Source organism: Chinchilla lanigera, unplaced genomic scaffold (genome assembly GCF_000276665.1).
Source record: "Chinchilla lanigera isolate Chin_1 unplaced genomic scaffold, ChiLan1.0 scaffold00038, whole genome shotgun sequence".
NCBI classification, from domain to species: domain Eukaryota; kingdom Metazoa; phylum Chordata; class Mammalia; order Rodentia; family Chinchillidae; genus Chinchilla; species Chinchilla lanigera.
In genome coordinates this window covers 9,349,864-9,362,918 of record NW_004955439.1, presented here as the reverse complement: position 1 = coordinate 9,362,918, position 13,055 = coordinate 9,349,864, and the positions used below count along the sequence as shown (strand labels likewise).

At 39.2% G+C, this 13,055-nt stretch overlaps 1 protein-coding gene across 3 annotated transcripts in view; it reads right to left on the bottom strand.

Annotated features, from left to right (window-relative positions):
• Window positions 1-13,055, bottom strand: part of Syne1 (spectrin repeat containing, nuclear envelope 1) — a gene marked incomplete in the record, with an annotated part of 442,886 nt that overhangs the window by 211,194 nt on the left and 218,637 nt on the right. For all 3 annotated transcript variants that reach the window (XM_013517312.1, XM_013517313.1, XM_013517314.1), the window contains 5 exon segments: window positions 1,224-1,401; window positions 2,091-2,227; window positions 6,003-6,359; window positions 9,382-9,546; window positions 10,748-11,057. In XM_013517312.1, coding sequence (XP_013372766.1) covers window positions 1,224-1,401; window positions 2,091-2,227; window positions 6,003-6,359; window positions 9,382-9,546; window positions 10,748-11,057 — 1,147 coding nt within the window.

Below are 13,055 nucleotides of genomic sequence, written 5' to 3'. Positions count from 1 at the left end.
GCCACTTCCCCAATATTCGACTGCCTTGAAATTTCTATTGCCAGATTAATCAGTCTGCTGCTGCCCTTAATCTCAGTCTTAGGAAAAGTTTCTGGACACGAGCAAAATGCAGACAAAGTTTTTGCCAAGCCATAACATACATTGTCTGGAGTCCAACAACCAAAGAAGTCCTTCCCAACAGAAACTTCCTGAACCTGGTCTTTACTGGCAGGGTTTCTATCAGCTTTCTGATCTTCTGAGCTCTCACCAGAATCTCCCAAACAGAACAGCTGAAGGCATTTGAGCTCTATTCTTTCAGGCGACATCTCTGAACCTTTCCAAACTCTTCCAACAAGCCATTTCCAAAGGCTCTTGAACCACATGGTCAGGTATAGTCACAGCAACAGCCCCACTCTCAGTGCCAAATTCTGTCTTGGTTACTTTTCTCTTGTTACTGAGACAAAATATCCAGTGCCCAAAATGAAGGAAGGAAAGGTTTATTTAGCTCACAGTTGGTGGAGGTTTCAGTCCATACTTGCTGGCTTCAAGGCAGAAGATAGCAAAGCAACAAGAGCAAAGGGGGGAAATGGCAGCAAGCAGCCTCTTTCACTCCCTTACGTTGTAAACAGGCTACCCCACCCAGGGGGCAGCACTCACACAGTTAACCTTGTAAACCTCTCACATTGACACAATGAACAACATCTTAGAGCAAGAAGGGCATGTCCTTTACACCCCAGGATGCTGAGTCACTTAGCCAAACCTCTAGACTCTCCAAGTTGACACAATGTGTCAACCATAACAATCCCCTTTAGAGTGCTCAGGCACAGTAATTATTATGTAAAATAGCTTTTATTATTTGCAGAACCTTTATTAATACCTAAAACAGCAAGCATTTATGCATATGAATGGATGAATTTCTTTTCAATTGTTTCAATGGGGGATTCATTTGAAATTTGACTTTTAAAAACTCATATGTAATGCACTTATAAAAAGATCTAGAGCAGTGATGGTGAACCTTCTGGAGATGAGTGCCTAAACTGCACCCCTAAACACATTCATTTATTGCAAAGAGTTAGCACTACAATTAAACCTAAATGCTGAAGTTTTAGTTTAGAAGAAACAACTCATATGTTAACATTTTTTATTTCAAAAGGAAAAAAAAAATACACATGTCATCCTAGATCTAAGAGAATCTTTTAACCTACTTCAGCACTTTTATTAGAATTAATTGATAAAATTCTTACCTGTATTTTCTGCAGACTTGTGGAAACTTCAGTAATATTTTGAGGTATATCGAAACATTTAGCAGTAGTGATTTTTGCATTAACCAACCACTGCTGGAAATCCCTGAAGGCTTTTCGAAATCTTTGTTGTAAAGTCTGTTCTTTATTCTGGCAGCCCTTGGATGCTTGCAAACAGAGACTGAAAAAGTGATTTGAACATTCAGTGAAAGGAGAAAATGATAAAGTTGATTAAGATAATGTTCAACAGAATTAGCAGTTCTTACAGTATACATTTTCTGCATTTAGTAATGCAGTTAATACTTAATGAATGAATATTATTATGAAATCACACCTGAACATTTTAAAAAGCCTCTAGCTTCTACTTGATTTGATCCTTTTTTTTTCTTTCCTTCCTCTCTTTCTCTCTTCTCTCTCCTTTCCTTCTTTCTTCCTTTCCTTTCCTTTCCTTTCCTTTCCTTTCCTTTCCTTTCCTTTCCTTTCCTTTCCTTTCCTTTCCTTTCCTTTCCTTCTTCCCTTCCCTTCTCTTTTCTTTTCCAAGAAAAGAGGTCTCTTCTGTCCTATGTAGCCAAGGCTGGTCTTAAACTCATGATTCAATTGATTATCCTCTAGCTCAATCTCCCAAGCAGATGAACTACAGGCAAGCTGCACTGTGTTAAGCTTAGCTTCTTTACATGAAAGTACTCTGAAATTGAGTCTGTACCCACCTTCAGTACCTGTAATTCCAGCTACTTTTGAGACAGGTGGACTGCTTAAGCCCAGAAGTTCAAGGCCAGCTTGACACAGCAAGACTCTTTAAGCGACAGGGTCTTGCTATTTTTTTTTTAAAAAAAGAAAAATATTTGGAACATCAGGGAAGTTTATGCTTACCAATTGTATTCTTTAATCAAGCCAGAAACTTTTCCGCTGTATGTACTCAGGTCTCTAGAAAATCGACAAAGTTCATTCAGCTGAGACTTGAGCTCCTCTGTTGTAGGCTCTGCTTTTTGTAGAGCATCCAGGATCTCCTGACAGAATAACAAGACAGAGGATCAGACCTTCACATCTTTTTGAACTACACAGGCATAAACCGCATTACAAATTACTACTGAGGTGTGCACTGTTAGTTCAGTAAAGAAAAGGGGGTGTATTCCCAAGATTCCCCTCAGCATATAATTAGCTTTATGTTAATTCATATCCCTTTCTACCTATGAATACACACTAATATTAAATGTAGTCAAATGATTAGTGGACAAATGAAGTGAGATAACAAAAAGAAGAGAAACTTTCCTATGTTGTTTCAAAGCAGACTGACCAGGCCATGACGAGACACATACATTGTTTAAAGGTGAAGAGAGATTATTTCAAAGCAAAGTAACACTTTGGGTTAACAACATATACAGCAATTTATTTGATATAGTTATAAATGTATATAGTTATCTCTGACAGAATTTCTTATAACTCACAGATCTGATTTAACTAGTACTTCATTCATTTCATAATTTCATTCATGTAGTCATCAAATATTTGGTAAATGTTTGCTCCGTATTAAGCATTTGGCTGGATTCTGGGAACATCCTCCTCCCCCAGTGAACAAAGGTCTAATTCTCATTCTTTTAGAGCTCACAATTCAATGGATGAGAGACACAGATAATCACAATATTGTACCTACTTAATCCAAAATACAGTTTTAGGGTTTGACAAGGACACCTCCAAAATGTAAGCCATGGCCAACCCTGTTATACCACTCCTTAAAAGACTGCTGCATGGAGCACATAAAAGCATGCACGTCATATACTCAGCACAATTTCTGGATCCCTAATAAATGCTAAATCAGTAAAATCAGTAAGAAAATGATTCCCAGATATTTGAGACCATGTGGATAATGGTATCACTAAAGCAAAATGAATAAGTAAATAGAGCACACAAATAGCTGTTGCTATTGCTATAAATACTTTTAGAGATATTTACTGAGAGACAGCCCAGATTTATAAAGAAACTATGTTCCTCATCAACCAAACAGGTCTATACTGCATCCACATCCTTGGAAGTGGTGCCCTTGTCTTCCTGTCGATGTCAACTAGACTTCGCACCATCCTGGTCTCTCCCCCTGCTTCCCTTTCCCACTCCACGCCGCAGATTCCCAGTTCGAGTCTGGCCTGCATCTTGGTCCCTTGACCCAGTTTCCTCTTTGCCTCTGGCCCCGGTTTACCGCTTCACGCTTTCTTGCTAGGACAGCACAGTATCCTCCTAACTCGACTCCTGCTCTGTAGTTTTCCCTCTTACATTGTTTCCTTTCTCCCAAGCCGGCCTTTTGTGCTGTTGCCCCTCTTCAGCTGTCCGCTTAAATTCTCACAAGTCAGCATTCAGCCCAAGCACTGGCTCCTAGAAGGATGCTCTGCTCCTTCCAGCCACAGAGCTCCCCATCAGAGGACACAAAATCCCACGGCCTTTGTCCCAATCGGAGCTCCCATTGGTTTCCTACTCTTTCGTCTTCCCACGTGCACTGCGACTGTGAGAGCAGAGCTGAGGTTCTCCTGCTTTGTTCTCTCTTCATACAGCTAAGTTTCTGAGTCCAAGGGTGTGAAAGATTTTTATTTGCAATCATGAAAAATGCCTGTAACTAGGCTATTTCTCTTCAAAACTCCAAATGCTACACCCGCAACAACTGTTTTGCACCATGTTGGGTTTTTTTTAAGGGAGAACATTGTAAGAACTAAGGAAACTTATTACCTAAAAAGTAAAACCAAAAAAGTAAAAACACTGAGATTCAAGGTGGTCATTTATAAACTGGGTGATATCAAAAGTGAAAAAATTGAGGCCAAAACTTTACATTAAAAAATGCCTGTGACTTTGTCCTAAACGAAAGTACCTCTGTAGATCTTCTCATTATATAAATATTGCACTGAATTATGATTCAGTTAGTCCTGGAATGCATATATTTTTATACTCCTAAAGAGATCTGCTACATTTCAACAGTGGTAATCTAACAGATGTTAAAATGAATGTTTTGCAAATGCATTGAACAAGGTGTTTTGTATCATTCTATTTTGTAGTTTATAGATCACTGATTTTTATGTTTTAAAAGATTCCTTGAGTACCAGCATTTCACTGCATAAGGTAAATAGTTGCAAGGGTTAGAGATTAATATATGCAATGACAAGGCCTCCCCAATAGGAAAATGATGCCCTAAGAACCTTAGCAAATCTACTGCCTTATAAACATTTCCCTAAACTTTCATTACATTGGAAGTACTATCTCCATTTTAAATAAAAGGCCATTACTAGAAATGAAGAATGAAAATTGCCAGGCAATATATTATTCTCCTCAGAAACATTGCCCTGGAGCCGTATGTGGTTGCAGGCCGAAGTGAAGGCTGTCTTCTGTGGGTTGTGAGAGCTGAAAAACCCGTATTTACTACAGTGCTGTCCTGTGTTTTGCAGCTCTCATCTATTATTTCTTGTTAATAGTACCAAAGTAAGAAATAACAACAGCTAAGAACAGTAACGTAACCTAGGTACAACCAAATCTTTCTTTGAAAAAAAAAATTCACTCATGCTGATGGAATGGAAAGAAAGGGAAACGAAAAGAACCAAAACAGTGTAACTGACTTTATTTCATAATCAGATCACATGAAACAATTACCAAATCCTTTGTCTCTATTCTACAGAACTAACTGCTTATGCTTTAATCTGGTGGGTAAAGCTAAAAGCCAAGAAACACATCCAAAACCAAACAAACAAAAAATCAACCAACCAACCAACCCCAAACCCTGGAAACATAAATAAATAGCATGAAGAGATGAGTACGGAGTTGTATTTTTTGGTGTGCTATATCTACTTCAACTGCTTCACTCAAACCATGACAAAGCTAGAAATACTCCCTGACTTTCTCACTGGCGGGAGCTATTTTTAAATGATTGTAACATAAGTAGAAGCAGAGAAGTTTACTTTACTGAACTTCTTTTTACAGACAGCCGCAACTCAGAGCAGGAGAAAGCTGCAAATACTGAAGAGGCTTTCAAAGATACTAGTGAACAATGAGAAAAAGGAAAAAGATTTTAAGTTTCTGCCCATTCTTTATAACCCCTCTCCTGCTTCTCTTTCTCACATTCTGAAAGAGCTGCTACTAGTTGAAAGAGAGAAAGAAAGAAAAAAAGAAAGAAAGAAAGAAAGAAAGAAAGAAAGAAAGAAAGAAAGAAAGAAAGAAAAGAAAGAAAGAAAGAAAAAAAGAAAGGTCAGGAAGGCGCCCGCAAGCATGACGGAGCTGTTATGTTAATGCACGTTAACTGGCTAATTCAAGTACACCTGTCAAAAGTGCACAGACGAGAGAGCCAGTCACGGTGAAAACTATTAATTATGCTTTAGTAGGTCACCAAATGTGTGTTTCAAAGCTAAAAATTCAATCTTTTATTTGTTTGAAATAGTTAACTGGCAAGAAAACAACTATGACTCTCTGTCTATTTATTCCTCTGCCCACGGGCCATTTTTTTCACTCTGAATGGCTCCGTGCACTCTTACAAACTCTTGCACCATAAGAAGGAGAGGAAAATGTCTCTACCAACGATAATGTCTCCTTCAGGAAATAATGACTCTTTTCTCCCACATGTTAACTTTTCCCAAAGTTTGATTTATAAGAAAAGGAAAAAGATCAGCCTTCGCAAATTTCATCAGATAGATACTTCTTCCAAGCCTGGAGTTTGTATGTTTTTTGTTAGCAAAGGCTTTTTTTTTAACAACCACGAGAGGCAAATATATTTTTTTCCTATCATTACCACTGTTAGGAAAGAGAAAGCCAACTTACTCGCCCTGCGTGCCAGGCTTCCACTATCTCAGTGTCCGTGTTCTTGCCTTCCAGGAGGGCCAGCTGCTGAGTCCAGGTTTTCAGGAGGGCACCAAACTGTCCCAGGGCCTGCTCGAGCTGGGCCACCTGGCCTGAGAACTCCTGCTCCGAAAGGGCCATCTGACTGACCAGCTCCTCCAGGCTGCTCTGTGTTCGGAATACGCTGTCTTCCCACTGCTTCCAGTCAGCTCGCAGGGCCTGCATCTCCGTGTGCAGGAGCTCACACCCACTGGCAGCTGTGTGCTGCTTCACTCCGGGGGCCAGCGACTCCACTCGGCCCAGGCGGCCTGCTCCTAGCTCTCTGGAATCTATCAGCTCCTGTAATGGAATATCGCCATAGAAACCAAGGAGGCTGTGAGTCACTAGGCTGCAAGTTTTCAAATGTGTGCAAAAGGGACTCCGTCCCACTGGGAAGTTTGAGCAAGTGTGCACAAAGAGCCAGGGTCCGTGCAGCCACCCACTCCCCAGTTATAATAGCAGGGAGTTAACACTGTGAGCGTCCAGGCTTGTGGCACGATACCCCAGGAAGCTACAGCACGGGACAGACCAGCAAGCACCCTGGACCCACGCCCTGATGGAAAATGGGAAATGTCTCGGTAGTGACCTCAGTGTTTGCCCATGGTGCATGGTGCCTGTAAATAAGCAAATCTGTATGTCCGAAGTAGAAGGACTGGTGAACAAGGATCACCGAACCCTGTTCTGCTCATCCTCACCACCCACTACCGTCTTCTTCCACAGGATGGTGGCTTAAACTGCATTTCTGTTCTGCCAGCATCAAGCTGACCCATCACATTGGAAGAAGGAGCCCTCCTGAACGAAAATACTTTAGTGCCTCAGTAAATGTTTTGAAAGCAACTAAAATGAATAATCCACAGACTGACTTCATTCAAATTTAAAGTAATCTGTAGACTGGGTTTGTCTAGGACTATTATTTTTAGTTAAAAAAAAAATACTAGAGATTTAACAATTTAGATACTATTTTTAATCTGGAGGTACACACGCTATAGAGGACAATGAGATAAAATTATAATATGCATTGGTAAGTAGGTAATCAGCGGAATTTCTTTCTGAGAATAGATTTCTTAGACTGAAATTTTTCTTGCTGAAATAATCAACTGTTACTCATATATTTACGTATCTATTGCTAAAGCCAGAATTTTGTTATGATTGTAATACAAAATTATATCACTTCTGCATTAAATAGAAGGAAATGATGACAATTAGAGAAAAAAACTTCAAGAAGAAAATCAATTGGGGATTAAATGAAAATTTTAGATAAGGATGATACATTCTTCATAAATTATATTAGGCATAAAGATATCCTAACTTTTTAATAATACAGTTTGCATTTCATTTAATTAGATTAAAATAAATATATCCTCTCATAATTATATACAACAGAGCCAAAGTTTAGTGTCCATCCTTTGAAAGTACTATGAAGTAGTCCAAAGCTCAAGTGAAAGATGCAATTTTACATGTATATAAGTGTATCCTTACACAGCGTTTTATATAGTCAACTTCTTTTAGCAGCAGGACTCTAAAATCCATCCTGTTTATCACTGCATATAGTAATTAGTGAACTGATACAGAAAATTATAGCTTTTAAAAAGTGACATGCTTCACAAATCAATCTAAATATTGATACTGTGCCTTAATGAGTGATTTTGAGTTTGGAGTTCAGGACGTGTGAACCATTGAAATGCTAACCAGAATACTCTTGTGTCTCAGCCCAGTTTTCTTTGGCATAAAAGTGGATCAATATTTATAATCACTAATTCTACTCATCTGTATTTTGAATGAAACCATCATTATTATGAGGTATTTCCAAATGGTTTATACATATATTCTCTCATCTTGCACTTGAACTATTTCAGAATATTATCTACGTGTACACACATGCAAGTATTCCTATCTTCATCCATGTACATATCAAGCCTTAGAGCTGCCTCTCCCTGGTGGTTATTCCTGGGGTTAGGACTGGCCAGGGGTCCCAAAACAGAGCACACGCTTTCTATATTTCTTCCAAGGTTGTCCACTATCAGTGTGTATTTAGGCAGGACTGAACTTCAAAGGGGCAGCTTCTGATCAGCTTTGCTTTCTCCTTCCTAAATTCCAATTGCTTTTCTTTAATTCATTCTCTTATATTTCCATGCATCAGAAGCACTTTATAAAGTCTTTTCAGAGAGAGACCATTGGCAGCCCGAAGAGTAGCTTTTCCAAATAATTATCTTACTTTATCAAATTAACTTTGGTATGCCAGGAATTGAACTCACAACCTCTCACTTGCCAGGCAGGTGTGGTGCCGCTGAGCTATATGCCCGGCCCCTCAAATTAACTTTGCAAAGCTTGGTTCATCCTTGCTATCTATTCCTCCCACCTCCAGCCACTGCATCCCCTCTTAAAGCCATGTAATTTGGTCCTCTCAGACCTTGCTGTGGAAATGACTCTCAGAGTGGTTGCCAAAGAGCTAAGTGTCAGTCTCTGTCGGTCTCTGTCTTCCTTTTTGCAGCAGCTCCTTTCTGTTTACCCCTCTGTGAGGCTTCTCTGCATGCAATTATTTTCCTCAGGTAATGATAGCTTTATTGCTCTGGTTAAAGATGTGAGCTTCACCTTTGACCTTTCCTCACCTTGTCACCTCACGGCCAGTGAATTCTTCATTTGCTAACTTCACTGGGCTTCTTTGTTTAGCGTGCTATGTGGCAGGCACAATTATAAATATTGCATATGTGTAATCTAATTATCATTAAAACAACTCTCTGGAAAGTTTTGTTGTAATTCCTCCTTCCTTCTCCTTCCAATTAAGAGGTGAAGCTTGAAAACACTATCTAGAGTAGCTCACTCAAAGACACAGCTAGAAAATCAGGAGAGGCAGGATGCAGAATGGCTTGCTCTGATTCCATAGCCTGCACTCCAGGCGAGCACAGTGAGTTATCATTGCATTGGTTTTGTTGGCCCAGCACCCTGGCATCTATTTCTTAGCATTATACTATAGCAACAATCACACTCGCGTACAGACAAGGCTGCCTTTTGCTCACAAGTGCAAAGTTCTCTGAATTCTTTTATATAATTTTGTTTATGTTTAGAATGACTGAGGCATGACTCAATAAAAACCAACTAAAGCCAAAAAGGAAATTATTCAAATGACAGCATCTTGTACACTGAATTCTTATCACAAGCATGCTATCTGTACTCCAGAGCCCGTGCAATAAATGTAGAATATCAGTCCATTTCCTTTTTTTTTTTTTCTTCTTTGTACTGGGAATCAAACTCAGGACCTTGCACTTGCCAGGCAGGTGCTTGTGCTACTGAGCTATATAATTCCCGGCCCCCATTTTCTGACCTTGATTTTTAACAACTTTTTCTGGGTGGCTGATGAATCCCCAGACATGTCTGACCACCTCTGGAGTTCTTCTTTCGCTGAATGGAGCCAATCGGTGAATTCATGGACCGCGTCTAAATACATGAGGTGGTCTTTCACAATCTCTTCCACTTTCCTCATTTTTTCCTGGTAAACAGAAAAAGCTACTTTAACAACCATTACTAAGAACATGAAACCAGATAGGATGACAGGCCTGACATATAGGATGACAGGCCTGACAGGTCACTGAATGTATCTCCGAAGATTTCATTCTTGTTCTTAAATTTTCTCTGAGTTTAACACTTAAAAGAGAAACTATAACACTTGAACTAAGGTTTTGAAGAAGCAGATCACTTCTTAGTGTATTGTTAGCATAAAAAGCTACGCTTAAAATTTGGTTAGTATCCTTGACAACCCAGTTCATTACAATTACGAAAACTATTCTTGTTATTTAAGGAATTATTTATGTTAGGTTGGTGTAGCGCATTCTGTTCAGCTCTTTGAACACATTCGCTCATTGACTCCTGCCATGTGTGTGACACTTCTGTGACGCAGACCTGTCACTGCCACACAGAGAAGGATAGGCAAGTTTACAGAGGTAAGTGACGTGCTCAAAGTCATATAACCGAAAAGTGTCAAGGCCAAGATTCCAGCTTTGCTAAAAATGAAGATAAACAAGCACATTTATTAATGGTTGTAATATCCATACAACAGAGTTCCCAAAAGCAAACCAAAGCAAGAAAAAAGCTAACAAAGTTCTCTCTTGATTTCTATGCTGGTCACAATAATCCATAAGAAAAATCATGGATGCAAATAAAGATTCATTCAGAGAATGGAATAAGTGAATTAGTCTGTATTTGGAGAATAGGAAAAGGCAGTTGTTACTAAAATAGGAAATGAACACATGACTGAAGTCAAGGGGTAAGTAAACTTGCATTTAATAAAACAAATGTGCAGCACAAGAAAAAGTACTTTAAACACTGATATTTGATGTTTCAGAATCTTACATAGAAATGAGATGAATTGACTGACAAAGTACAAAAGGATAGAAAATAATGAATAATCTAAGATAGCAGAAAGAGAAAAGTATATCTGCATTCACAAATACAGGTGAGAAGCAATTTTTAATACCTAGCTACAAAATAAAATAAAACAAAAATAGTTTCAGAGCACCCAGGTCACCTATAATTTAATCCACTCTCACTATGTAGTCCAGGCTGGTCTTAAACTCAGGATCTTCCTGCCTCAGCCTCCTATGTGCTGGGATCATAGGTGTGTACACTAGGCTTGACCCTTAGCTTACTCTCTCCCCAGGCTTTGAAGCCTTTCTTGGATATAAGGCACTGACCTTGGCCACAGTTATGATATCATGAAACTGTGTCTTCAGTTCCTCTTGAGCTGTTTCCTTGAAGGACTCATCCTGAGTTTTCTCATAGAGCTCTCCAGACTTGGCGCTGAGACGGTGCAGAGCTCCGGTGTGATCTTCTGCCTCAGAGACGATGGACTGAAAATGGTCCAGCAGGGAGAACTTCTCCTTCAGGCCTGGCTGCAGTTGTAAAGGATGTTCTAGTTTTTCATCCACGGATTCCATCCACTGCTCTAGTTGGTGCTTCCTCTCTAGGTAGTCATTCCATTGGCTAAGCACTGACTCTAGAGTACTAGAATTAATACCATGTATTGTTAAAATGGGTTAACTTGATATTACTAACAAAATTCAATCACAAGATCATTACATCCATGGGCTGGGGATGTGGCTCAGTGGTAGAGGGCTTGTCTGGCATGCACAGAGCCCTGGGTTTCTTTTTTTTTTTTTTGGTTTTTCTCCGGTACCGGGAACCGAACTTACGACCTTGCACTTGCCAGGCAGGCGCTTTTTGCCACTGAGCTAAATCCCCAGACCCCTGAAACCTGGGTTTCATCCCTAGCACTACCAAGACCTCAACCAAGCCAAAACAAAACCCTACCCGGCCATTATACTCATATAAATTATTTCAGGGAATACTATTGTAAGGAATGAAACTGTTATGAGTACAGGGAGAGCATAGTTCTCTGATCCATTAAACCCAGAGCACAGCTCCTTCACACTGGGTAAATCAATGCTATAAGCTGAAGTAAGACATGGTAGTCAGACATGTAGCTGGAGATCTGCCTTCTGCATGCTGGGTGCCTTAAGAGGACAGAGAAATCTGCATGCCATGCTGTGAAAACTCAACACTGGAAACATCAGTTCAATTTCATTAAGTATAAGTATATATCAATTACTAAGTTTGTTGGGATTAGATGGCAATTATAAAATCGGATGGCAATTATATTTTGTCTGCAGTTCAATATTCAAGGTAATCTCTCTGCATAAATAATATCACTAGATTGGTTTTCATTTAGGGCTACATACCTACACACACACACACACACACACACACACACACACACACACACACACATACATAATCTACACACAAGCTGATGCTTTGTATTATATGCGTGAGTGAATGAAGGCTCAATGTATTTATAATGTAAAAAATATATACAGTCACAAACATAATAGTGAAGTAACTAGCTTTCTGGATTCTCAGATTAAATGCTTTCCAGATTAGCATTCTGACAAGTGACCCAAAATTGAGCTTTACAAACTCTTCTAAAGCTATCGTCAATGACTGCCCTAACAATCCTCACATACATGTTGAGTTAGGATTTTGTAAACAAACTTCCAACATTTGCTCAAACTGCTACTTTGGCCTCAGTTGGAACCTCATCATATAATCTTAGAGTTGTACCCTTTCCTAAAAGAATTTTCTAAAAACTCAGAGTCAATGTCATTTCTCCAGAAGCCACCAGACCTGCATTCTTTCACACCCACGCCATGTCTCTTGAAAACTCTGAATCACACCACCTGGGTCAGAGTTTTCTGGAATGTATCCTCCAACCTACCCTAGCCTCTGAGCAATTAGAGGGTAAAATCTATTTTCTTTCTTTTTCATTATTTTAACAAAATATTTTGAATACTGCTACTGCTCAATATTTAGCTGTCAAATTTAACTTCTTGAAATGGGAGCATAAAAGATCTGGATCTGATTCTTGTATTTAATTTTTTGTTCTAATATCTGAAAAATATTTGCTCACATTCTTATAAAATTTTGTGAAGCTGTCCTATTGCCAAATGTTGGAAAGTTTAGCTGGTGCTCTAGGAGGCTGCTATAGAATGCCATTTCCCATCTCTTCCTAACCCTGCTCTCTCCAGCCTCTGGTAACTACCATTGTACACTCGACTTACATTTTCTATGAGGTGAACTTTTTCGAGTCCACACATGAGTGAGATTTTGTGATACTGCAAAAGCTCTACAGGTGTCTGCATGGGCTGATTTTTGGTTTGGTGAGGATGTCCCACACTTTATAGGATGTTAGCTCTCTGTGTCCCTCCACTGTGTTTCCTACAATCCCAATGGGAGTGATCTTACTTTTGGTTAAAGAACAGATTTAAGCTAAAGCTCAATAGTTGCTAACAACATAGTTCCCATATGTTCCTTTAAAAAGCTAAGTATTACTAAAGAATCACATAGCCTTTGCTTCAATGATTTGAAGTACTTTTAGAGCCCATGATATGGGCAAGATTCCCAGCAAGATGTTAATGGGGAGATGCAAACATTTTAAAAATAAAA